This window comes from Hyaena hyaena, unplaced genomic scaffold, assembly GCF_003009895.1.
Source record: "Hyaena hyaena isolate Hyena2069 unplaced genomic scaffold, ASM300989v1 scaffold_491, whole genome shotgun sequence".
In the NCBI taxonomy this organism is placed as follows: Eukaryota; Metazoa; Chordata; class Mammalia; order Carnivora; family Hyaenidae; genus Hyaena; species Hyaena hyaena.
This window is the reverse complement of record NW_024081114.1, coordinates 144,082-165,941: the sequence shown is the minus strand read 5'-3', so window position 1 is coordinate 165,941 and position 21,860 is coordinate 144,082. Positions and strand designations below refer to the sequence as shown.

General features: G+C 44.9%; 1 protein-coding gene across 2 annotated transcripts in view; it reads left to right on the top strand.

Moving 5' to 3' along the window:
- ME3 (malic enzyme 3) overlaps positions 1 to 21,860 on the top strand; it is a 197,096-nt gene that overhangs the window by 88,066 nt on the left and 87,170 nt on the right. For both annotated transcript variants that reach the window (XM_039254349.1, XM_039254348.1), the window contains one exon: positions 2,236 to 2,385. In XM_039254349.1, the coding sequence (XP_039110280.1) occupies positions 2,236 to 2,385 (150 nt within the window). The remainder of the gene's footprint in view (positions 1 to 2,235; positions 2,386 to 21,860) is intronic.

Genomic DNA, 21,860 nt, shown 5'->3' with positions numbered 1-21,860 from the left:
ACAGGTAGTTCACTCAGAATCTACTTTTAACTGCTCTGCTGTGCCATAGCTAAGAGGCATTGGAGCTCAGTGGCTATAAGACTAGATTAATATTAGACTGAATTCATATCCTCATTTTACTACTTAATAGCAAAACTTAGCCTCTCTGGTTCATTCTTTATCTGTACCACACCAGTGGCATCTAACTCATATAGTTATGATAAGGCTTAAATGCATTAGGGTTTGTAATGTGCTCAGAACAATTACATAGTAATTGTAACTTGTAATAATAGGCACTATGCAAAAGCATGTAAAATAAATATGATATCTTGCTCTGGGCTCCAGCAGAAATTTAGGGAGAAGATATCTGTAAAGCTTAATAGCCAATATTTTGGGTCATTGATGATATAGCTGTTCCCCTCAGCAGGATGTCAGATCCTGCACCCATTTTCCTGTGCTCCGGAGTTTAGAGTCCATTGCTTCTAAATAGTAGTGAATAATGAAACCTCTGCCTCCTCCTCCTCTATTCCTGAACAGCTAAACTCTGTGGGTGTCACTCCCATTAATTCCAAGGCTATACTGCAGCCCAGGTCAAATATTCTCTCCTTGTTTATTCTACTCATATTGGGTCTAACTATTTCACCCTAAAGAGCAAACCAGAAAGTACATGATTAATTCAACCAACAACATTACACATGCTCTAACTTTGAACTCCCTTTTTGTTAAAATTACAAAGAAGTATTAAATTCTAATATGAAATCCTTTTTCCTAAGAATTAAAAGTCCCAAATCCTTCCGTCTCCCCAGTTTGTTTTCAGCTAGATAGACCTTACTCATATGCCTGGGAAGACATGCCAGGCTCAGGGAGCAGGAGTGTGCCTGATCCTGGGAGCTCTAGAGGGCTTGCTCCTGATGGTCTGTTAACTCCTCTGACCTACTCATTCCCAGAGTCCTTTTTCAGCACATGCTCAGGGAAATGCGAAGGAGGCTCCCTGACTTCTTTTCAGTAAGGGTAATGATATGCAGGTAAATTTATAATAACTGGTTCTGGGGTATGGGGAGACCCCTGATTTATAGCATTGGCCAATTTCCATGATGTAAATACTCCCAGCCATGACCGATTTCAAGTTACCAACTTGTCATCACTGAATGCATAACTGGGAAGAGATGTGTGCAAATGGCTACTGAGTAAGGGAATGAGCTTAGAACACTAGTAATGAGTGGAGATCCTTGCTGCTTAAGCAGAAATCCTCTCTTCCTGCTAAAACACTATTTTTCGTTCTAGACCAGGTCCCTTGGTGGGGAAGAAGACGCTGAGGTCCCAAGAAGTCACATGACCTCCCCAGAGTCACAAAACTAGTTACCAGCAGAGCTGAGACTCAAACCAGGACCCTGATACCACGGCCAGGGGTCATTCCACTATGGGAACCTCTCTCTCACCCCATTCCATGCCAGGGCTCAAGTGCCTCCTTACTCTCCTACACTGTTGTCCAGAAAGGGTGTGATATCAGTAGCCACCAGCACCTCATCGTGAATTTCAACCTCTGGGTTTTTTTTTTCTCCCAGGGGTTTTGCATTTTTAGAACTGTGAAGGAAAAGCTTTTTTCCTGGCTTAGTGATTTCAGGCTTCAGGGAATAGGTGAGAAAGAGATATTTTTGGAGCACACCTCCTGAGGGCAAGTGGTACTCAGCCACTTGGAGCTCTGCTTGTGACCAGGACCAGCCCTTTGTGGTGGGAAAGTCTAGCTCACCCATCACTGGTATGTTCTGTGTTTTCCTTGACCCTACTCCACTGCCAGCATTTTTTTTTCATTCAGTAATGTCCACACAGCCATAACATAACTAACCATCTTGTACCATGGTTGAGATTCTAGAGTCAGATTGCTTAAGTTCAAATCCTTACTGTGTTATGAGACCTTGGGTGAGTTATTTCATTTCTCTGTGCCTTCCCCTCCTTATCTCTAAAACAGCCATAATTATAGGACCTACCTCCCAAGTCTTTGGGAGTTTTAAATGAGTTAATGTAAAATATTTAGAATAGTGCCTATGCCATGAGTAATGATAAATACTATAAGGCAGACAATATTCTCCACATTTCATAGGAAATGAGCCCCATGCTTAGGAAAGATGGTGATTTGCCCATGAACCCACCATCATAAGTAGCTGAGCGAGAGCCCCGGGTCTTTGCATCAAGGGACCTCTGCGCTGCCACTATGGTGCTTATGTGACCAGCCTGGTTCTTGTCTCCCTTTCCAAGGTACATCATTCTCATGACACTCCAGGACCGGAACGAGAAGCTCTTCTACCGAGTGCTGACGTCAGATGTGGAGAAATTCATGCCCATCGTGTACACCCCCACCGTGGGACTGGCCTGTCAGCACTACGGCCTGACCTTCCGCAGGCCCCGGTGAGCCATCCAGGGGTGCGGGCTCAGGGAGGGGCTGTCTCATAGAGGGGAATCCATTCTTCCCTCTGGCCTTGCTTAATGGGACTCCGGAGTCCAGTCCTGATTGAGCCGTAGGCTCAACAAGACATTTGATCTTAAGCACTTGCTCAGGAAATTGCCCCATAAACAGAGAAATGAGCTGAAAGGGGATCTATCAAGGGAATAGCAGAGTTCCTCCACCTCCCAATGATAAATGTGCAACATGTTGTTCAAAGTTGGCCTGAGAGGTATTTCAGATTATTTTTCTCTCATTATCTGCCTACCACCTACCCCCTTCCCTGTCATCTCCATAGTGCCGATGGCTCTCTTGCCAGTTCAGGCCAATGAATAATGGAGTGTTGGATACCAAAGACTGAATTCTTTTGCTGACTCAAAGAACCAGTATTCCTTCATTTGGGCTTGACTCAGATACCACTTAAAATGTCATTTTATTAGACAAAAATTTGGCACTACAGATTCTTTAAGAGCCAAAGAATTTGGGGGGCAGTTTTTCTAAAAAGCATACTTGTGGGTGTTTTCGTGATGAGTTCAGAATTATATATTTCTAACAATATTTTAAAAAGGAAAAATGGGTGTTTTCCAAAGATCCTCAGTGCAAGGTGCCAGTTATTATCAATACATATTTCTAGTCCTGATGATAAAAGACTGGCCTGGGTTTATTATATGTAATAGAACACTGTTTTCGCCTGTGTTAGAATATGTTACGATGCAGTGTGCTGTGCACAGATGTGTAATTTATGTTTACATAGAATTTATATATCTGTGTTTATAAATCATTTGCTAGAGGAGGAACACATAATCATGGATCTAGAACATCTTTTGTTGATTTGGAAAAACAGTCTTCAGGTTGTGAAGCCAGCGTTTGGGATGAGCCCGCGGGCTAAGCACATGGAGGCCCTGATGCTGGTTTTCTTCTTGTTCTGGTCCCACTGTCACCTTTGGCCAAGGGCAGTGTGTCACGTCTCATCTTCTTGGGGGGTGGGGGGTGGTCCAGCTGTTGAAGTAGATATATCCTCATCACTCAGAGCAGCCATAGAGGGCCTGAGTGGCTCAGTGAAACGTCTGACTCTTGATTTTTGGCTCAGGTCATGATCTCCTGGTTCGCGGGACTGAGTCCCATGTCAGGCTCTGCAGTGAGTGTGGAGCCTGCTTGGGATTCTCTCTCGCTCTCTCTCTCACTCTCTCTCTCTCACACACTCTCTCTGCCCTTCCCCCACTCACTCACTGTCTCTGTCTCGGTCTCAGTCTCTGTCTCTCTCTCAAAACAAAATAAACTTAAAAAAAAAAAAAAAAAGGGCAGTCCTACAGGGGTCACCGCACCCAGGCCCTGCAGTGGTGGTCTCCAACCTGCCTCTTTGAACAGGAAAGAGACTCCTTTTCTCTTATTCTCATTCTGAAACCAGTAGCAGCAGAGACCCTGGGAGCTGGCAGAACATTTCTTTTTTTTTTTTTTTTTTTTTTTTAATTTTTTATTTCTAGGAGAGAGAGAGAGACAGCATGAGCAGGGGAGGGTCAGAGAGAGAGGGAGTCACAGACTGAAACAGGCTCCAGGCTCTGAGCTGGCAGTCAGCACAGAGCCCAACGCGGGGCTCGAACCCACGAACCTCGAGATCATGACCTAAGCGAAAGTCGGACGCTTAACCGACTAAGCCACCCAGGCGCCCCTGGCAGAACATTTCTAAAGGAAGTAGGATTCTGTTTACGTGCCAGTTCCTACTCAGAAATGATCCTCTCAGGTCCTCCCTCCTGCACAGTGCAGGTCAGCTCATTTCCCTCCTCCAAGGCCATCAGCAGCCTCCAAGTCTTAAAGAAACAAGTCCAGCACTTCGATGAAAGTAAGCCTGTCAGTGCCCAGCTCCTGCTCAGAAATCCCATGCTCTGGCTACACTGATCTATTCCTCACATCTAGCACGAGGAAACCTCTGTGCCTTTGCACATGTGTTACTCTCTGCCTCAGACATCTGCATTCTCTCCTGTCCTCATTCTCTATCCATCAGGATTGATGCTAGTCTTCAAGGTCTCCCAAGAGTCAGCTTCTCTGCCCTCCCTGAGGCACCAGGGCTGAACTGCTCACTTCCTCCTCTGCCTCCCCCTCAATTCATTATACATACTTCCATTCCGTAGTTATATGTTTTGTGCTTTATGTTTTTAATTATTTGTATATCAGCCTCTTCTACCAGAATACAAATTTCTTGAGGGGTTAGTAAACACATCAGATCCATTTGTGTATACGAGACCATTCCTTGGCAAGCACTTGTCACTCTGAGGGGAAAGTAGTATTGTATACTGACTGGGAAGAGCTAGGTCTTTGCTGTCAGCCCTGACTTTTAGTCTCCTTGACCTTGGGCAATTTCCTTATCCTCTCTCAGCCTTAATTTCCACATTTATGAAATGAAGGTAATAATACTACCTATATCAACTAATCATTGTGAGGGTAAAATGTGATGTGTGGATATCTGGCATACATGTGAGTGTTGATTTGTCTTCAGTGACTGTTGTAGGAGGAAGGAAAAATTGCTACATGTAGAGCCATACATATACACTTTTATATTTTTTAAAAAGAAAATTGAGTCATCGAACATTTAGTGAACTCACATGTTTAACTACAGACACAATTGGACTCTTCCAGAACCTACTGTTTCTTGAAGTCCTTTAGCCCTTATGACATGGCTCATAGCCTCTACTGGCTGGCCGCTGAGATCCTGTGGAAATGCAAGACCATCCCACTCCCAGGCTACAATATAGACTGTAGATACGGTTGTTGGTTCCAGATGAACCAGTAATAGGATCAGGATCCTGCATATACAGCAGGTTCTTAAGGTAGAATTTGCCTCCCAAACCCACTCTAGAATCCAGGGAACACAAAAAACTGAACTTGAGTTAACAAACACTTATTGATGGAATTGGAAGTGGGGTTTGTGAGCGAATGGCTAAGAAAGAATTCTTGAGATATCATTGGTGTAAAAAGGTGATTTTATTGAAGCCTGAAGGGACAGGCTGCACTTGGGTTGTGAGGAACAACTGATTATATACATACAAGTTTGTGGAGGGAGGGGAAGTTTAGATAACATAAGTCTCCAAGGAATTTCTAGATGCTGGAAGCAGAGTCTCACAGGACCCTAAAGATGTAGCTGTTGTCAAGATAAAGTTGCTTTTAGTTTTTAAGGAAGTGTGAACCTTAAGGCATTAAGGCAGCATAAGCTTCTTGGGGAGCGCTACACTCTGTAGGTCTCTGACTTCTATCAGTGGGCTGCAGGCTGTAAGGGAATTTAATTTAAACTGTGTTTCTCTTCTCTTTGTTTCCCTCAGCACTTATGGAACAACTACTAGGTGCTGGGCATCATGTTATGTGCTGTGAAATTACTCCCCTCCCCACCCAAAGAATGAAATACGGTTCTTAACCTTAGGCACAGTGAGGGGAAAGGCAATAATGATATAGGTTAAATATAATAAAAGTTTAAAAAATAAGAGATTTAATAGAGACAAAGAATACAGGAGTACATGAGAGAAGGAAATTTCTTTTCCCTGGAGGCGATAGGAATGCTTCACAGGAAAGATGATATTTGAGCTCGTCCTTGAAGGTTGGATAGGAATTCCATGCGTAAAGAAGGGAAGGGCCATTCTAGGAAAGGTCTTGGTGTTTTAGGCTTTATAGACACCTGGGTGGTCAGCTCACTCGGTGTTTCCCCACTTCCTGTGTCTGGCAAAGAGGGTCAGGGGAGGGGAGATAGGCTTTGCATCCATTGGCTTATAGTGGATACTCCCAATGTCCTGTCAGGTTAGTTTGGGAACAGTACCTCCATTTCACAAATGGGGAAACCAAGGTGGCCAGAAGAAAGGAACTTGTCTAAGATCTAACTGGTAAAGTTAGAATTCTGGCTACCAGAGTCAGGGAAAGCCACACCAAAGAGGTGACATTTGAGCTGGGCTGTAAAAGATGAAAGCAAAGAATCAAGACAAAAAACATTTGTTTACAGTGATCCAGGCACACACCCACTCCCACCCCTTACTAGAATGTAAGTCCTCTGGGACCTCATGGTGGGTGAAATAGGAGGACAGAGGGGTAGGAGAATTGGCCAGTGGCTCTGCCCAAAAAGAGAAACATGCTTGGTCTCCTTCCCATGACCCAAGGGGTTTGGAGTCACAGGGAGAGCTGTGTCCACTTGATTCAGGCCCCACTGGCAGTTCTCCAATGGCTCAGCGCTGGAGAGGAACATGGTGGCAGAGTGGGGGTTCATATGGGTGGAAACAAGTTCCTACAAAACTTGAGCCCAGAGAACCAGGTGAGCCCTGAGTGGGGGCAGTCAGGGTCCTATAGAAGCTGGACACACAGTGGGGAAAATGAGAGTGCCATCGTCCCAGCCCAAGACCCGCTGTTGAACTGGAGCAGGAGAAAAGCATCATCATAATGCATAACTGTTTGCTGAAGGCCAGATAAGGTCCTAAAATCTGTGCATATTAATTCATTTAATTCTCACAATCCCCTAAGAGGTGGTTACTACTGCCATCCCATTTGTAGATGGGAAAACTGAGATCCAGAGAAATAACTTGCCCGGAATCACATAGCTCATAACCAGCAAAGCCAGAACTCAGACCCATGCAGACTGTACCAGAACGTGGACAGGTAACCATTGCACTACACTGCCTGCTGTGATTTGGGACTGTGCACATTTGATGGGCATTTGGGGCTGGGTGCCCTAGCAGCTCCAGGAATGCCTGATTGCCCGGGACTCTAAGGTGGGGATTGCTACATACTGTTTCCTGAGCCTCTCCTGGGAGAGAACCATCCAGCCAGGCCCCGGCCCCGAGGCTGTGCAGGCCTGAGGCAGGTGCGGGCGGCCTGAACTGTGTTCTTGGATTCTTCCCTCACACACTCTTGGTACAGACTTCCGCATGTGTTTTGCACAAACCCTTCTTCAGATGATTACCCAATTAAGCTACTTGACATGTGACATTCTGAGCTGTTGCACCAGGTTTCCATTTGGCTGCTTTCCAGGTGTTGATTCCACACCTGCCTTGCTCCTGAAGGAAATGGGAGGTTGGACTCCACCCTAGCCCTGAGCTGCTTCTGAGGCCTAGCTTGGAATAGCTTTATGGATTAGCATCTGAAGGGAGGACAGCCCCAAGGTCAGGAGGGAGAGAGCCAGCTCCTTCTCTGTTTCTGAAATGATAAACACTGCCAGGTTCCCAGGAACAATGGAGTCGTCTGTGAAAGGCCCTCCCTACCCCCTCAAAGCTAATTAGGTCCCGCTGATGCTAAAATTGAACTTCCAGCGTTCCTGGGTCCCTGGGGTTCTGCATGGCCTCACAACCTTGAGAGAGCTGCTAGACTCTCTCAGGAGCACCTGAGTATCCCTGGGTGGATAAACACAGCTGAAGGCTCCAGACTCTGTGGAGCCTCCTCTGCCCCTTCCTGCCTTGCCCTTGGCACACCCTGTGCATGCGCCTCTGTTGGCCCAGAGATCCTGGATAGCCTGGCTTGAAGAATGGCCTTGAATGTCATTAGCATGTGCAAGCCCAGGGTGAGACCAGGCAGGAGTCCAAAATGCAACTCAGCTAAGGAGGGGCTATGAGGGGAAAGCCAATATGGTGTAGGTTGCTGTCCAGTGTGAGTGAATACCCTCCCTTCCCGAGGCACCTCCATCTAGACCAATCTTGTCTTTGCCTTCATCCTCTTAGGGTCTAACATATATACACATGCCTATAATCCTGACATTTCCCAGCCTCTCTGTGGGCTCTGATCCAGATGGGCAATGAGGGTTGGGTTGTGAGTAGCAGAAGGAGCACAGACTTTGAAGCAGGGAGACTTGGACTTGAATCCCAGTTTCTGATGACTTTTGACCATTTAGCACCTGCCCTCCCCCCCAGTCTCCTCATGTGTAAACCAGGAATGATGCCTGTTCATGTGGCTGCTTGTGAGGATTCAGCGAGACTGTATGTGTAAAAGGCCCAGCCCTAGCAAGTGCTCAGCAGCTGTGACCTGCTTGAGATACCACCCTCAGGGTCTTTCATCTGACTCTGAGTCACCCTACCCAAAAGCCTGAATGGTAAACCAGCTGAGGGCATCTCAGCCCCCTGAAGTGCTTCCATCCTCTGTTTGATGCAGACCCGAAATGATCTGTATTTGTGCCTAACTAGCAAACCTGTTATCAGGTAAGGGGGAGATGTGGAGGGAGAGGTGAGGGTAGAAAGTGGGCCTTGGCTTCACCGGTAGGAGATCCTGTGGAAGATACCTGAAGTCAGGTTTGGATTTGGACGAAGCCAGCAGCCTTTGGCCCTGAGCCAGGCTGTTGTCTTTCTTATCTGCAGGTAGGCGGGGTCTTGCACACAGGCCAGTAACATGTATGCAAGACAGTAACTGCTTCCATTTATTGAATGCTTATGAAGCTCATGGCAGGCCCTAGGATAGGTACTTTGGGTACTTTATGCCTGAGCCCTACACAACCCCACAAGGGGCTTGTTACCTTATGAGATGAAAGCTAAGGCTACTTGTCTGAGATGCCCCAGCTGACCCAGAGCCAATTGCCTGTGTTTCTCCTGAGTTCACAGGTGAGCTTCTTAGGGCCCTGTGAACATGACATGTCAGAGATAAACATTTGCATGATTGTCTTCATGGAAGCTCCCTTGCATGACTGGCCTGCACACTTGAGGGACACACACACACACACAAACACACACACACACACACACTGTACCATGGCAGACAGAGCTCTGGGGCTGTAGTCCAGAGGGAATGGGTCAGCTCCCCCATTAACCATGTGGCCTTGGAGCCCGGTGGCTCCCTGTCTGCAAGTTTGGATCGCGGGAACTGTCTACCTTGCAGGGTTGTCTTAAAGTTTGGATGAGCTACATGTGTGTGAAAGTGGTTCATCCACTACAAAGTTCTCACAAGGGTAAAGGGACACTGCTTTTTCATTGCTTCTTCTCCTTCACCCCAGCCCCCCAAAAAGCTGTGATCGAGGCTCATACTCATCTCCTTGGGCTTTCCTGATTCCCACTCATGATGTCTGTTAAGCTGTTGCCTCGTTTTGGTTTTGGTTTTGTTGTTGAATCCCTAAATGCTTTTTTATTTTCTTTCATTTGTTTTTATTTTTACATTGGAATCTTTTAATCTTCAGCCATTGCTACCACTTTTGTCACCTCTACCCATGTACACACATACACAAGGGCCCCCAGGGCTCATCCTAAATGCCAACTGAAGCCATTTCTAGCTATACACAGTACCAAGGGACACCAACATCTTGACTTAAAGCCACTCTTGAAAGCAAAGACAACCCTATCTCAGCATGTGTCAGAAGCCCTCTGACACCCAGGGCACAGCCTTTGAGCACATCATGGTCTGGACTCCAGCCCAGCTGTCAGGCACCTGCACTCCCAGCATAATTGGAAGGCAGGCAGAAAGCAAGGATTAGCATCATCAAACCGGCTGCCTCCTCCCCATCCTTAAGGCACCAAGGTGCCGATTCCTTTGGCTGAGCCTGCTCCACACCCAGTTACATCGGGTTTCTCTGCCAAGCTGTTCCAGCTGTGCTGTTCGAAGGGCTCCCCAGAGCAGAGCAAGGGTAAGATCTGCAGCTGGGTCTGCTTAGCTTCTCATCTGGCATCCTTGGTCCTTCAGCCTTGGTGTTGTGCATAGAGGAGTGAGGAGTCATGACACATGGTTTGTGTCGGCCACCTCCTTCCTGGCTGACTCTGTGGGCAAATCACTAAGCTCCTTAGTCTCAAGTGAAAGTGTAGAGTTGGACAGCATGGTTTCTCTGATCTCTTCTGTTCTAATAACCCAAACTCTATAACCAAGTTAGGAATGAGATCTCTAAGTGAGCCACAGTCACACTATATAGCCAAGCCCATTTCTCCACCTATAAAATTAAGAGGGTCAAGTTAGACCTGTAGTTCTCAGTGAGAGCTGTGCATTAGAAGCATCTGGGTGCTTTAAGTCAGAATCCCCAAGGCAAGGCCCAGGCAACTTTCATTTCTCAAAAGCTCCCTAGGGGTTCTTGTGGCAGCCAGGGCAACAAATCACTGTTGGTGGGAATGTAAACTGGTGCCGCCCCTCTGGAAAACAGTGTGGAGGTTCCTCAAGAAATTAACAGTAGAACTCCCCTATGATTCAGCAATAGCACTGCTAGGAATTTACCCAAGGGATACAGGAGTGCTGATGCATAGGGGAACATGTACCCCAATGTTCATAGCAGCACTTTCAACAATAGTCAAAACATGGAAACAGCCTAAATGTCCATCAACTGACAAGTGGATCAAGAAGATGTGGTTTATCTATACAATGGAATACTACATGGCAATGAGAAAGAATGAAATCTGGCCATATGTAGAAACATAGATGGACCTTGAGGGTGTTATGCTGAACGAAATAAGTCAGGTAGAGAAGGACAGCTACCATATGTTTGCACTTATAGGTGGATTAGAAGGAACTTAACAGAGGACCATGGGGGAGAAGAAGGGAAAAAATAGTTGGGGAGAGGGAGGGAGGCAAACCATGAGAAATTCTTGAATTCCAAAAACAAACTGAAGGCTGATGGGGGTGGAGGAGAGGGGAAGGGGGGTGATGGGCATGGAAGGGGGCACTTGTCGGGATGAGCACTGGGTGTTATATGGAAACCAACTTGACAATAAACTTTTTAAGAAAAAAAAATAATATGAAAATTAGGGTCATGATAATATAACAGAACTTCCATCTCCAATTCAACCCTCAGGAAGCTTAACTTTTGAACCCACTGCAAAGTTCCCTCATGTCTCATTCCCAGGATTAGTGGAGGGGGAGGTAGGAAGGAGTCACCCATGTGCTTCCTTCCCCCTCCCCCAATTTCCTCCAGAAGCTTCTAGCACTTCACAGAAGCCTCACCCCCACCCTGTCCAGAATGTACACTTATCTTATGTCAATAGTTAATTAGACAGTAAAAAGCATCAGACCAAAGGTGACGGAGCATTTTGGGGGTGAGTATGGGACCAGTGTGAACTGGCTTAAAAGATGTGCTGGCTCAGTTGGAGTCCTTTTCAGGAATGTAAACCAAAAAATGGGAAAAGTTACGTAGGAAGAATTTTACAGTTAGGAGAGAAATTACGGCAGAAGGGATGCGATAGTTTAGAGTTCAGAGTTGGGTCATGGTAGAACAAAAGCAAATACCAGCTGTGAAGGAAGTTAACAACAGATCTGTGGAGAGAGGAGAACAGAACAGGTGGTGGCATGAGGAAGATGTAGGCAGAGCAAGTGCCGGTCCCTAGCTTTCCACCCCAGTTACAAATTTCCAATAAACTCTTTCCCCAGAGGTAACTTAAGTGGACCTCTGCCTTAGGTAATGGAAGGAGCCAAACTGAAGAAGGGCTGAAATTAGATGGATTTGATTAGTGCCTTGATCTTATTAATCAGGTGAGTGAGGCAAATAGGTTAAGGTAGGGCATCTCAGACTTAGCATGCAATGGGATCACCTGGAGGCTTGGCAAAACACAGATTCATGGTACCCTGATGCTGCTGGGGCAGGGACCATGCTTTGAAAACCACTGGATTAAGAGCTGGTGAAAAGAGGCCATCTGAAGGAAGCAGAAGGAATGGGTACTTTCAGGCCCCACTGGACGTTAGTAGCAAAATCTGGGAGTCATGAGACCTAGACTCTGGTCCCAGTTTTGGCAGTGTGACTGTCACTAAGCCCCTCCCCCTTGCTGGGCCTATAAAACAAGAGGATTTTATTAGATGATCTCAGGGGCTCCTTCTAATTCCAACCCTGATAGTCTATAATTTTTGAGCAGATTAAAGCACTGTGGCTATAAATTTGCCTCTAAAGTTTCTGGCATTCAAGGGAGGAAAATGTAAAAGTCAGCAAAAACACATACTTTTCATTTTCTGACAAGAAAAAGCTTGCAGGCTTATCTGCAGAAGTGTCATTTTGCTGAGAGCTCTGACTCACACATGGCCACCTTCCCAAGCAGACCAACCGGGAAGTCCAGGGTCTGTCGTGGGTTGTTCTGTGCCAGGGAATTGATGCTAGAGTAGATCTAAGGAAGGTGGCAGAAGCATTCCTTCCAAAGCATGAAGGACTTTAATAGTTATTGAGTTATAATTTGACATGAATGTCACGTGGAACAAGTTAAATTATGTGTAGATCCCACATCGTTGAAACACTCTGGAACAGAGATCTCTAAAGGAGAGAAGAAGCATTTATTCTCAGGTCTGAATTACATAGCTTTCAGTCCCTGAGGGAGTTGGCTTTTTCTTTCTTAGAGGAAGTGTGAAGATTTATATGCAAAAAAAAAAAAAAAAAAGAGTTTATTTAACTGCATGTAACCTGCTTGGGACTTTAGCATCCAGAAGGAGCAGCCTGATGTTTGGGGAGGACAGAGGAACCTCTCAGCTATCCAGGAGTTTAGGTGTAGGAGCTTAGAGTGCAGGTAGAAGAGATTGAGCCACCCCACACACATACTCAAGCTGGAAGCAAATGAGCCTTATTAACTAGAACAGGATGTTCTGGGTTTGACTTCCTTTGGCCAAAGACAGATTTCCCTGGCAATTTAAACAAACTGATTTTTGTTTCTTTTTTATCTGACTCTGTCCTTTTCCTCCTTTGTCCCTGGCAATCCCAGCCATGGTGATCAAAAGAATAGGGGCGGGAGAATTTCCTTACTGAGAAGGAAATACGTACATACAGGCAGGAGTTGAGTTGACCTTTCCTCAAATAACCTTGATCTCTCATTAACCTGTAAAATGCACTAAAGCTTGTGTTTGCTCACGCTAAGTTTAGTCCAGAAGGAGTGGCTTCTTAAGAGATGCTGCAAATAGTGTAAAGGTTCTGGACTAGAGGAATAATAAAGGGTCATTGTTGAAGAATTTCTCAAAGAAAAGTGAATTTCTGCCTTGCCAGGAAAGAACTCCACCACCAGCGGGCAAACCCCTAAAATCGATGATGATAGTCATGTCTGTAGGTTGGCTCATTGTACCTACAGGAGTCCCCTCAAATTTTCTGTGTGCCCTGGAGGGATAACATTGAAAACTTTATTGATGAACTGGTTTCTTAGAAACTAATCTTAAACCAGAATTTCCTAAAACCATAGAGGTTGGAACTTAGGAAGGATAGGTTTTATGTGAATGGGAGAGGGATGGGAAGAAGTGGGTCAAGAAGATTTCAAATCTGGGATGCTGCCAATGGAAACAGGGCTCCATCAGGTTGCCCCACTAAGGCCTCAATATTGTCCAAAGCTTACTTGAGGGGAACAAGTAAAAAAACCAAAAGAACAAAAAGTAACATGGATAAGGAAGATGGACTTCTCCAACTTCACACCATTCATCCTATGAGCTCCTCTCCTGGACCACAAGCCTTCAGGAGGGAAATTAACTGTGTTTTGTTCTTCTCTGTGTCTTCCCTGGTGCTGAGCATAGTACCTCCAAGCACTTACCAGAGAGAACACTTCAGGACTGTCTTCTGATTAGGTTCAACAAGCATTGATTAAGCACCATCTTCATGGTTGGACTACAGGAATGTAGTGGAATGGAATAAGAATTTATTCAGGATCTGTGACCTTGAGATGTTTACAAGCCACCTGAGAAGAAGAGTTTCTCTAAAGCAACAAAAGCCAGTTAGTAAATTGTGGTGTGGATTGTCTAGCTCACTTTGAAAGTATGGAAGTAATTCATTATGGTAAGAGATCTCTCCACTGAATTGTTTCTTGATCTAAACCTTGAAAAAAGGATTTTGATTCACATTGGGAAGGTAGCCCAGCACAGTCCCTGGCATACAAAGGTTTAGTGGATGAATTCCAAGCAGGAAGAACTGCATAAAGTAAGACATGTGGCTGAAGAAGCCAAGAATCACAGACTCTCAGCACTGGGAATGTAGAAGACACTGCCAATGGTCCCTTCCACCTCCTTAACAAAACCCTGGTTGTTGTTTGTTTTATTTATTTTTTCTCCTTTATCTTTTTTCCCTCAAATGGCCATGTGCTTTGAGAAAGTCTTGGCCTTTCCCAGCACCAAGCAGTGGGTCCTAATTAATCCCAGTACAGACCAATTCAGTACTGGCCAAAGAGATATGAGGGTCTTCTGGGAAGGTTTTTCTTGTCGCAAGAGAGCTCCTTCTTCCCAGGACATTTTCATGGCTGCCTGGGATGCCTGGAATGGTGATGATCATCTGATGGTCATGAGACAAACAGCCTAGGGACCAGGCCAATAATGCCCAAAATGGTAATGTGGGGAACCTGTGTCCTTGGTGACATGGTTGAGCCACTAAACAAACAAATCCTGGAGCAACCTTCCCCTGGACTTGTTATATGAAGTGAATTTCCTCTTCCAAGCCAGATTTCTCTTGCCTACAACTGAAAGCAGTGCCTTTTCCTGAGAGGATGCTTGAGTCATGTCTGTCACAGAACAGTAGCTCACATTGGTTTACTCAGAGCTTCTGATGTACCAGACACTCTTCTAGGTGCTTCACATATAGTCCCCACAACATCTCCATGTGGTAATCCTATTAGGCCCATTTTAATGAAGAAGAAACTGAGGCACTGAGAGTTAAAGTCACTGAAAAAGGTTACACATCCACTACATGAAAGAGCTACCCAGGCTTCACAGCACACACCCTCACTGCTGCCCATGTGTCCTTAACGAGCCTCTTCTCTCTGGTGACTGAGCATGTCTGGGACAGAGGACTCACCACCATGCTGGCCCATAGCGCGTGCAGGGTGTGTGAGGAGTTCGCTCCACTGACAGGGTGGGGAAGGTGGGGTTGACGTGAGGTGGAATTAGGGGTTTGAATTACGTTGGTCGAAGATGGTGATACACTTTAGAGCGGGAAGATTGTAACAAAAGCGTTTTTCGAGGAGGATAATTCATGAGGACTGAAGAGCATAGGCCACAGGGAAGTGCTGTTTTCCCTCAAGCACCAGGAGGGAAGAGCCAGAGAGGGTCCTAGATGTGGAGATGAAGATGAAAACCCAGGATGCTGCAGCACATGGACACTGGTGTGATGTGGCGGTGAAGGGAGATTTGTTGGCTCTGAACTGTGTTGTGGCATAATGACAGTTGGGAAAAGTTGAGATGGGGCTCCAGAAGTGGAACCTCAAGCAGAATGACCACAGCCACCACTACCACTGCCTTTCCCTGTGGCCAGTATGGTGATGATCACTGTACCTTTACTATCTCTGACTCTTGCAATAGCCCTGAGAAATCAGAAGGCATTATTGTCCCCACGTGACAGAGGAGAGGGTCACAGGTGATGAGGGTCTTGACGAGAGCCATCTGGCTGTGAGTGGCAGTGTTCAAACCCAAACCTGTCCTTTTCCAGTGCCTCCCCCTCCTTCCTCATTGGAGCCCCCTCAGTCCTGCGTTGCTGACACTCAACACTTCTGAATCATGTGCACACCCACACCCCACAAACAACAGTGGCAAAGCAAACACATTTCTTAGACCGAATGGAGTTAGCAGCAGGTATCGACTGGAGTTCCCTGTGGGCATACGAGGTAAAGCAAGGACGTGAACTGTGCTGCTATGTCAGGGTGCCCTCATACAGAGCATCAGGAAGAGGCCCAGGGCTTGCACCTTGGCAGGCCCTTCATACCTGCACTGACAGAGCCTTTTAGGCAAGTGGCAAGAACACACCAAGCACTTCGTGGCTCCTGCTACCATGATACTCCCTTGAATTGGTGTCGGGATATTAAATGGCCTCCAATTTTAAAAGCACCCTGCACAGCAAACACTGATGCTACCTGTGTCCCGGGGGCAGCCCAATCCCCCAAATTCTCAGACATCTCTCCCCTCTGGGTTCCAAGACAGGCTGAGGAACCAGCCTCCTAAGAGGACTTTGAAAAGAGTCCCATCTCCTCAGCAAGTCTCAGGTCTGTGAGGGGGTGGAAGGGATTAGCTCCGAAAACACCCTGGGCTCTGTCTGCATTTCTGTAGGTTCACCTCCCTTTGGAGCTCACAGTGACAGGATCCTGCTGCTATATTTCAGCTGGCTCAAACTAAGGCCAAGAGGGGACATGATACCCTCTCCAACCAGGGGTACAAGTCAGTGGAAATGGTAGGACTTGAAGTCAGTTCTCCTGCCTCTTTATTCCTTTCTACTATGTAGAGAGATGTTCCCCCATCATTTGAAGTAAGCATAACTCATAATTATTACTTATAAAGTACTTTGAAGCTTTAGTATGAATTCAAATACAGTCCTGCCAGGCACTCTGTGAAAAAGATAATGCAGCCCCTTTGACTTGAGCAAATGAGGGTTCCTGAGGTTGACTCCCCCAGGCTGTACAGGTAGTGAGAGGTAAAACTGAACTACTGCTGTTTGCCATCCAGGACTCTTCTCACACTACTGGACTGTAAGCTTGCGATGGGCAGGAGCCATCTTTGTTTAGCTCACCATTGGACACCCAGCCCCTAGCACAGAGCCCCTAGTGTATGGGCTTTGTTGGATGGAAGGAGGGTGTAAGGAAGGACCAATAGTTAGAATAGGAGCAACGAGGGGCGCCTGGGTGGCTTAGTCGGTTAAGCGTCCGACTTTCGCTTAGGTCATGATCTCACGGTTCGTGGGTTCGAGCCCCGCATCGGGCTCTGTGCTGACTGCCAGCTCAGAGCCTGGAGCCTGTTTCAGTCTGTGACTCCCTCTCTCTCTGACCCTCCCTTGCTCACACTGTCTCTCTCTCCTAGAAATAAATAAAACATTAAAAAAAAATTAAAAAAAAAAAAGAATAGGAGCAACAATAGAAGAAACTTGGAGTCTCATTTTCCTGATGACTTGTAATAGAATCCTAGATGAGTGAAATTCTATTATTAATGATTCCTTAAAGACAAAGAGCTTTAATTCTATTAACTTTGTTTAAAATGCATTGTGTCTTCTAAGATAAACAATTGGTACAGGAGTATATTTCTAATAAATCTGTCCTACAAGAAATTCTAAAGTTAGTTCTTCAAGTTTTAAACTTGAATGAAATAAAATAAAGTACTAAACAATAACTCAAAGTCATATGAATAATGCATATATATTTATATTTACAGAATATGTATATATGAACATATATAATTTCCTGGTAAAAGTAAAAACATGGACTAGTTATTAATAAAACAATTTATTATTTTAAAAAAAACAAAAAAATGCATTGTCTTAAAATTTTTTAACATTAATGTAAAAGGTGATTTGATTCCTTTAAGAATCTTTAGCATTATGCTGTTTTCCATATATTATCTCTTTTAATTGTTACATGCAACTTTATTAGAAATGTCTTATTATACCTATTTTACAGATGAGGAAACTAGGGCCCCAACAAAGTCATTTGTCAAGGTCACTCAGTACTAACCAGAAGACTCCAGATTGGAATGTGTGTCTGTCTGAACCTCTGCTCCTGAGCTTCACAATGACATTGGGGTTTCGAATGAGTGGGTCCAGTTGGGACTTATTTCTGACGAGAGAAGCACACAGCATTCCCCTAGTCATTTCAGAGAAATACTTTCTTGTCCTTGAACATTCCTGATCTTGAGTTTTCTGAGACTTCTTCCCTGAAAGACATTTATGGTTGGGAGGCTCAACTCCATCAGAATGACAAGTGAAGTCAAATGTCTCCCCGCTACCTTCCCCCTCCCCCCCCCCCCCCCCCCCCCCCCCCCCCCCCCCCCCCCCCCCCCCCAGCTTATTCCTGATGAGCAGCCCTTTCAGACATTTGGTTCCAGGCACTTAACTGTCTCTTACATTTGCTTCCAGTGATCCGGGGTCCCTGAGGTTTGCACATGTGTTTTCCCAGTGAACTTTTGTCCTCTTTGAAAACTGCATTCTGTTCTCCTTTATTAAATTCCAGCTTTCATGACTAATATTTGGTGATAGCTCCAGAAATGTTTATATAATAAATTAAAGTGGGCAGAGCCTTCCGCTTACAAATTGCTTCAAGATAGAATGCAGATGCCTGCCCATAGAATTGTCTCGTAAATGCTAGCATAAAACTTGCAAGCTTTTATAGTTGCAGCTTGTCCTTGGCTCATGGACCTCATACCTCAGTGGGTTCTGATAGGGTTCTGAGTTCCTAGCCTCTTTATCAAACTGAGGCCTCAGAAATTTATGACTCAGTGGAAAAAAAATATGAGTGACTGCTTTTCAAATCTGCTTTGGAAAAACAAACAGACAGGATGTTTTTGCCCTCCCTGTCTCTCACGTACCTGTGAACAAGCAGTGCGTGGCCTCTGAGTTGGTGGTATCACAATTTCAGACTCTCTGGTTTGATGATTATTTGCTTGGATAAATCAGAAGTTCATGTTAAAACATACCCATGTTCCAAAAACCTTATTGCCCCTGGGGTGCCTGGGTGGCTCAGTGGGTTAAGCGTCCGACTTCAGCTCAGGTCATGATCTCATGGTTCGCGGGTTTGAGCCCAGCGTTGGACTCTGTGCTGACAGCTAGCTCAGAGCCTGGAAACTCCTTCATATTCTGCGTCTCCCTCTCTCTCTGACCCCCCCCTGCTCACACTGTCTCTCTCTCTCTCAGAAATAAATAAAACATTAAAAAATTTTAAAACAAAAACCTTATTGCCCAGAGACCTAGATTAGAGTTCTTCTAGATGGCCAGAAAGTGCTGTTTGCTTTATAAAGTGTAGGCATGTGTGGGTGTGTACGATGTTCACAACCGTAAAAGAAAGTGAAGAGTGTTAAGTGTGACTTCTCTGGGAAAAGGGGGCCTGAAGCCTCTGTGATTATTATTTTTGGAGGAGTAAATATTTCAGTAGAAAAAGGAACTCCTTTGTACCAGCTCTGTCTGAGTTTTCTTGGCATATTTTAATATTTTCAAGTAACAGCTGAAACCACATTAACCTTCCCTATTCTAATTGGAAGCACCTGTGAATTGCAAAATTAGAATTTTTAGATTCTGAACCGATTTGCTGTTTGGACAGGGTGTCAGCTGCAGCTAAAATTTCCATGTATGGGACATTTTTTCCCCCTCCTGATTACAAATTGTTCAGTCAGCCAGTGACACGATGGAGATACAGGGCACACCCTTCATCAGCTCTTCTCTGTATGCGTGCTTCTTAAATGAAAACCTCATTTCTTCATCAGCTATTTGTACACCTTATGAGGATCCTTTTTATTCAAAGAGAACAGATGGAGAAATTCCTCCCCAACCCTTGGAATGTGCCTTGAACAATTTTCTCTGCCAAAAAGCATTCATAATCAATGACACCAGAGCAATATCTGAGATTTGCAAATTCTGGGAAGAAAAAAAATAGAAAAATAATTAGAAAGTTACTCCAGTCTTTAAAAAAATTTTTTTAACATTTACTCACTTTTGAGAGAGACAGAGAATGAGTGTGTTGGGGGGGTGGCCGGTGAGTAGGGGTGGAGAGAGAGGGAGACACAAAATCCAAAGCCGGCTCCAGGCCCTGAGCTGCCAGCACAGAGCCCAACATGGAACTCATACTCACGGACCGTGAGATTATGACCTGAGCCAAAGTCAGACACTTAACCGACTGAGCCACCCAGACGCCCCAAAAGTTATTCCAGTTTTTCTCTATGCTAACAGAAGGTTGGTGTTTTAAAATGTCTCCTAACACTTCAACAAGAGACCTAAAGGCACAACACCTTCTTACCTGCTTGCCTGTACTACTTGGGCTACTTGTCTGAGTGATGTTACCTTGTTTCAGCCAGTCTCAGTATTCTCAGTTGGAAGTGGGAACCATAGCTGCCTCTCAGGTTTGTGGCAATGAGTAAATGGTGTAGTATTTGTAAAGTATTCCAAGTGGGAGTGTCTTAGTCCATTCAGGCTGCCGTAACAAAGTACCACAGACTGCAGGGCTGACAAACAAGACACTGGAGGTTGGAAGCCTGAGCTCAGGGCTCTGCATGGTTGGGTGAGGGCTGTCCCAGGTGCCAGATTTCTCCTTATCCTCACATGGTGGCAGGGGCTAGGGACTCTCCAGAACCTCTTGTAAGACACTAATCCCATTCATGAGGGCTTCACCTTCATGACCTGATCACCTCCCAAAGGCGCCACCTCGGAAAACAATAACGATGAGCATTAGGATTTCAACATGAATGCTAGGCAGATGCAATCAGAACATAGCATCCCCCCACCCCAAATTCTTCTCTTTTCTTTTCTTTTTTCTTTCTTTCTTTCTTTCTTTCTTTCTTTCTTTCTTTCTTTCTTTCTTTCTTTCTTTCTTTCTTTCTTTCTCTTTTCTTTCTTCCCTTCTTCCCTTCTTTTCTCTCTCTCTTTCTCTCTTTCTTTCCTTCACACAGCAGCTGAGGTAAAGAAGATGAGTTACCCAAGGCCAGAGATCAGACTTGCAAGGAGGCAAGACTAAAAGGTTTGCAGGTCTACCACCTTTAAGGCTCCATCCTTTGTCTGGGTTCAACCCGAGCTCTGCAGAGTTTGGCACAAAGTATGCTGTTGACTTTTCCTAAAGTGAAGAGAGCAAAAGACTGGGTATTAGCCACTTCACAGGTGCCCTGTTATTAGTAGGATTAAAATTAATGACAACACAGGGAAAAGATTCAGAACAATGGCACCAGAAAGATGGACCTGACTTTCCACACTGGGCATCCCAATTGAGTGTCACAGACTGGACCTGCAGATCAGTACATTTTTGAAAGTGAAAAGAAAATCAGACAATAATTGCGCCAAGGCACAGGCAAACCAGAATATGTAGTCACCCTGTCTATGATCTGTGGTACAAAATTCAGTGTCCCTTTGATGGGAACTAAACTGATATTCATTCCTTTGGTAAATATTTATTAGGTTCCAACTTAAGATTTGATTGAGAGCCTATTTTGTGACCGACATTGTGTTATGTTATTTAATGCTCACACAAACTTAGTGAGATGGATTTAATTATTAAATTAATTACTAATTAGAGCTCTGTTAAAATAATAAGCAACTAGTGCTGAGGTTAAGTAATTTTTCAAAGTTGCCCAGCAAGCATATAAATTTTGGTTAGAGCTAGAATTTGAACTCGGGTCTCCCTAGTTCCAAATCCATGTTCTTGCAACTAGTGCATGGATTTCTTTTTCCTTTTCTTTTTTCCTTTATTTATTTATTTTTTGGCTTATACTACAAAAAATGATGAAAGCTTCATTTTCATTTTTTTAATGTTTTTTATTTCTGAGAGAGAGAGAGAGACAGTGTGAGTAGGGGAGGGTCAGAGAGAGAAGGAGATACAGAGTCTGAAGCAGGCTCCAGGCTCTGAGTGAGCTGTCAGCACAGAGCCCAACGTGAGGCTCAGACCCATGAACTGTGAGATCATTACCTGAGCTGAAGTCAGACGCTTAACCAACTGAGCCACCCAGGAGCTCCTTCATTTTCATTTTATTGTATGTTTTTATTACTCAGTTTCCCTTTTGTACATATTTGTCATGAAATACAGGATTGGTGTCACCGATTCGTTGTCTTTCCTCATGTCTTTGCATCATTGCAGATACCTGGAAAGTGCAGGACTTGCTAGATTATGTCACAGAATCCTAGATTTCT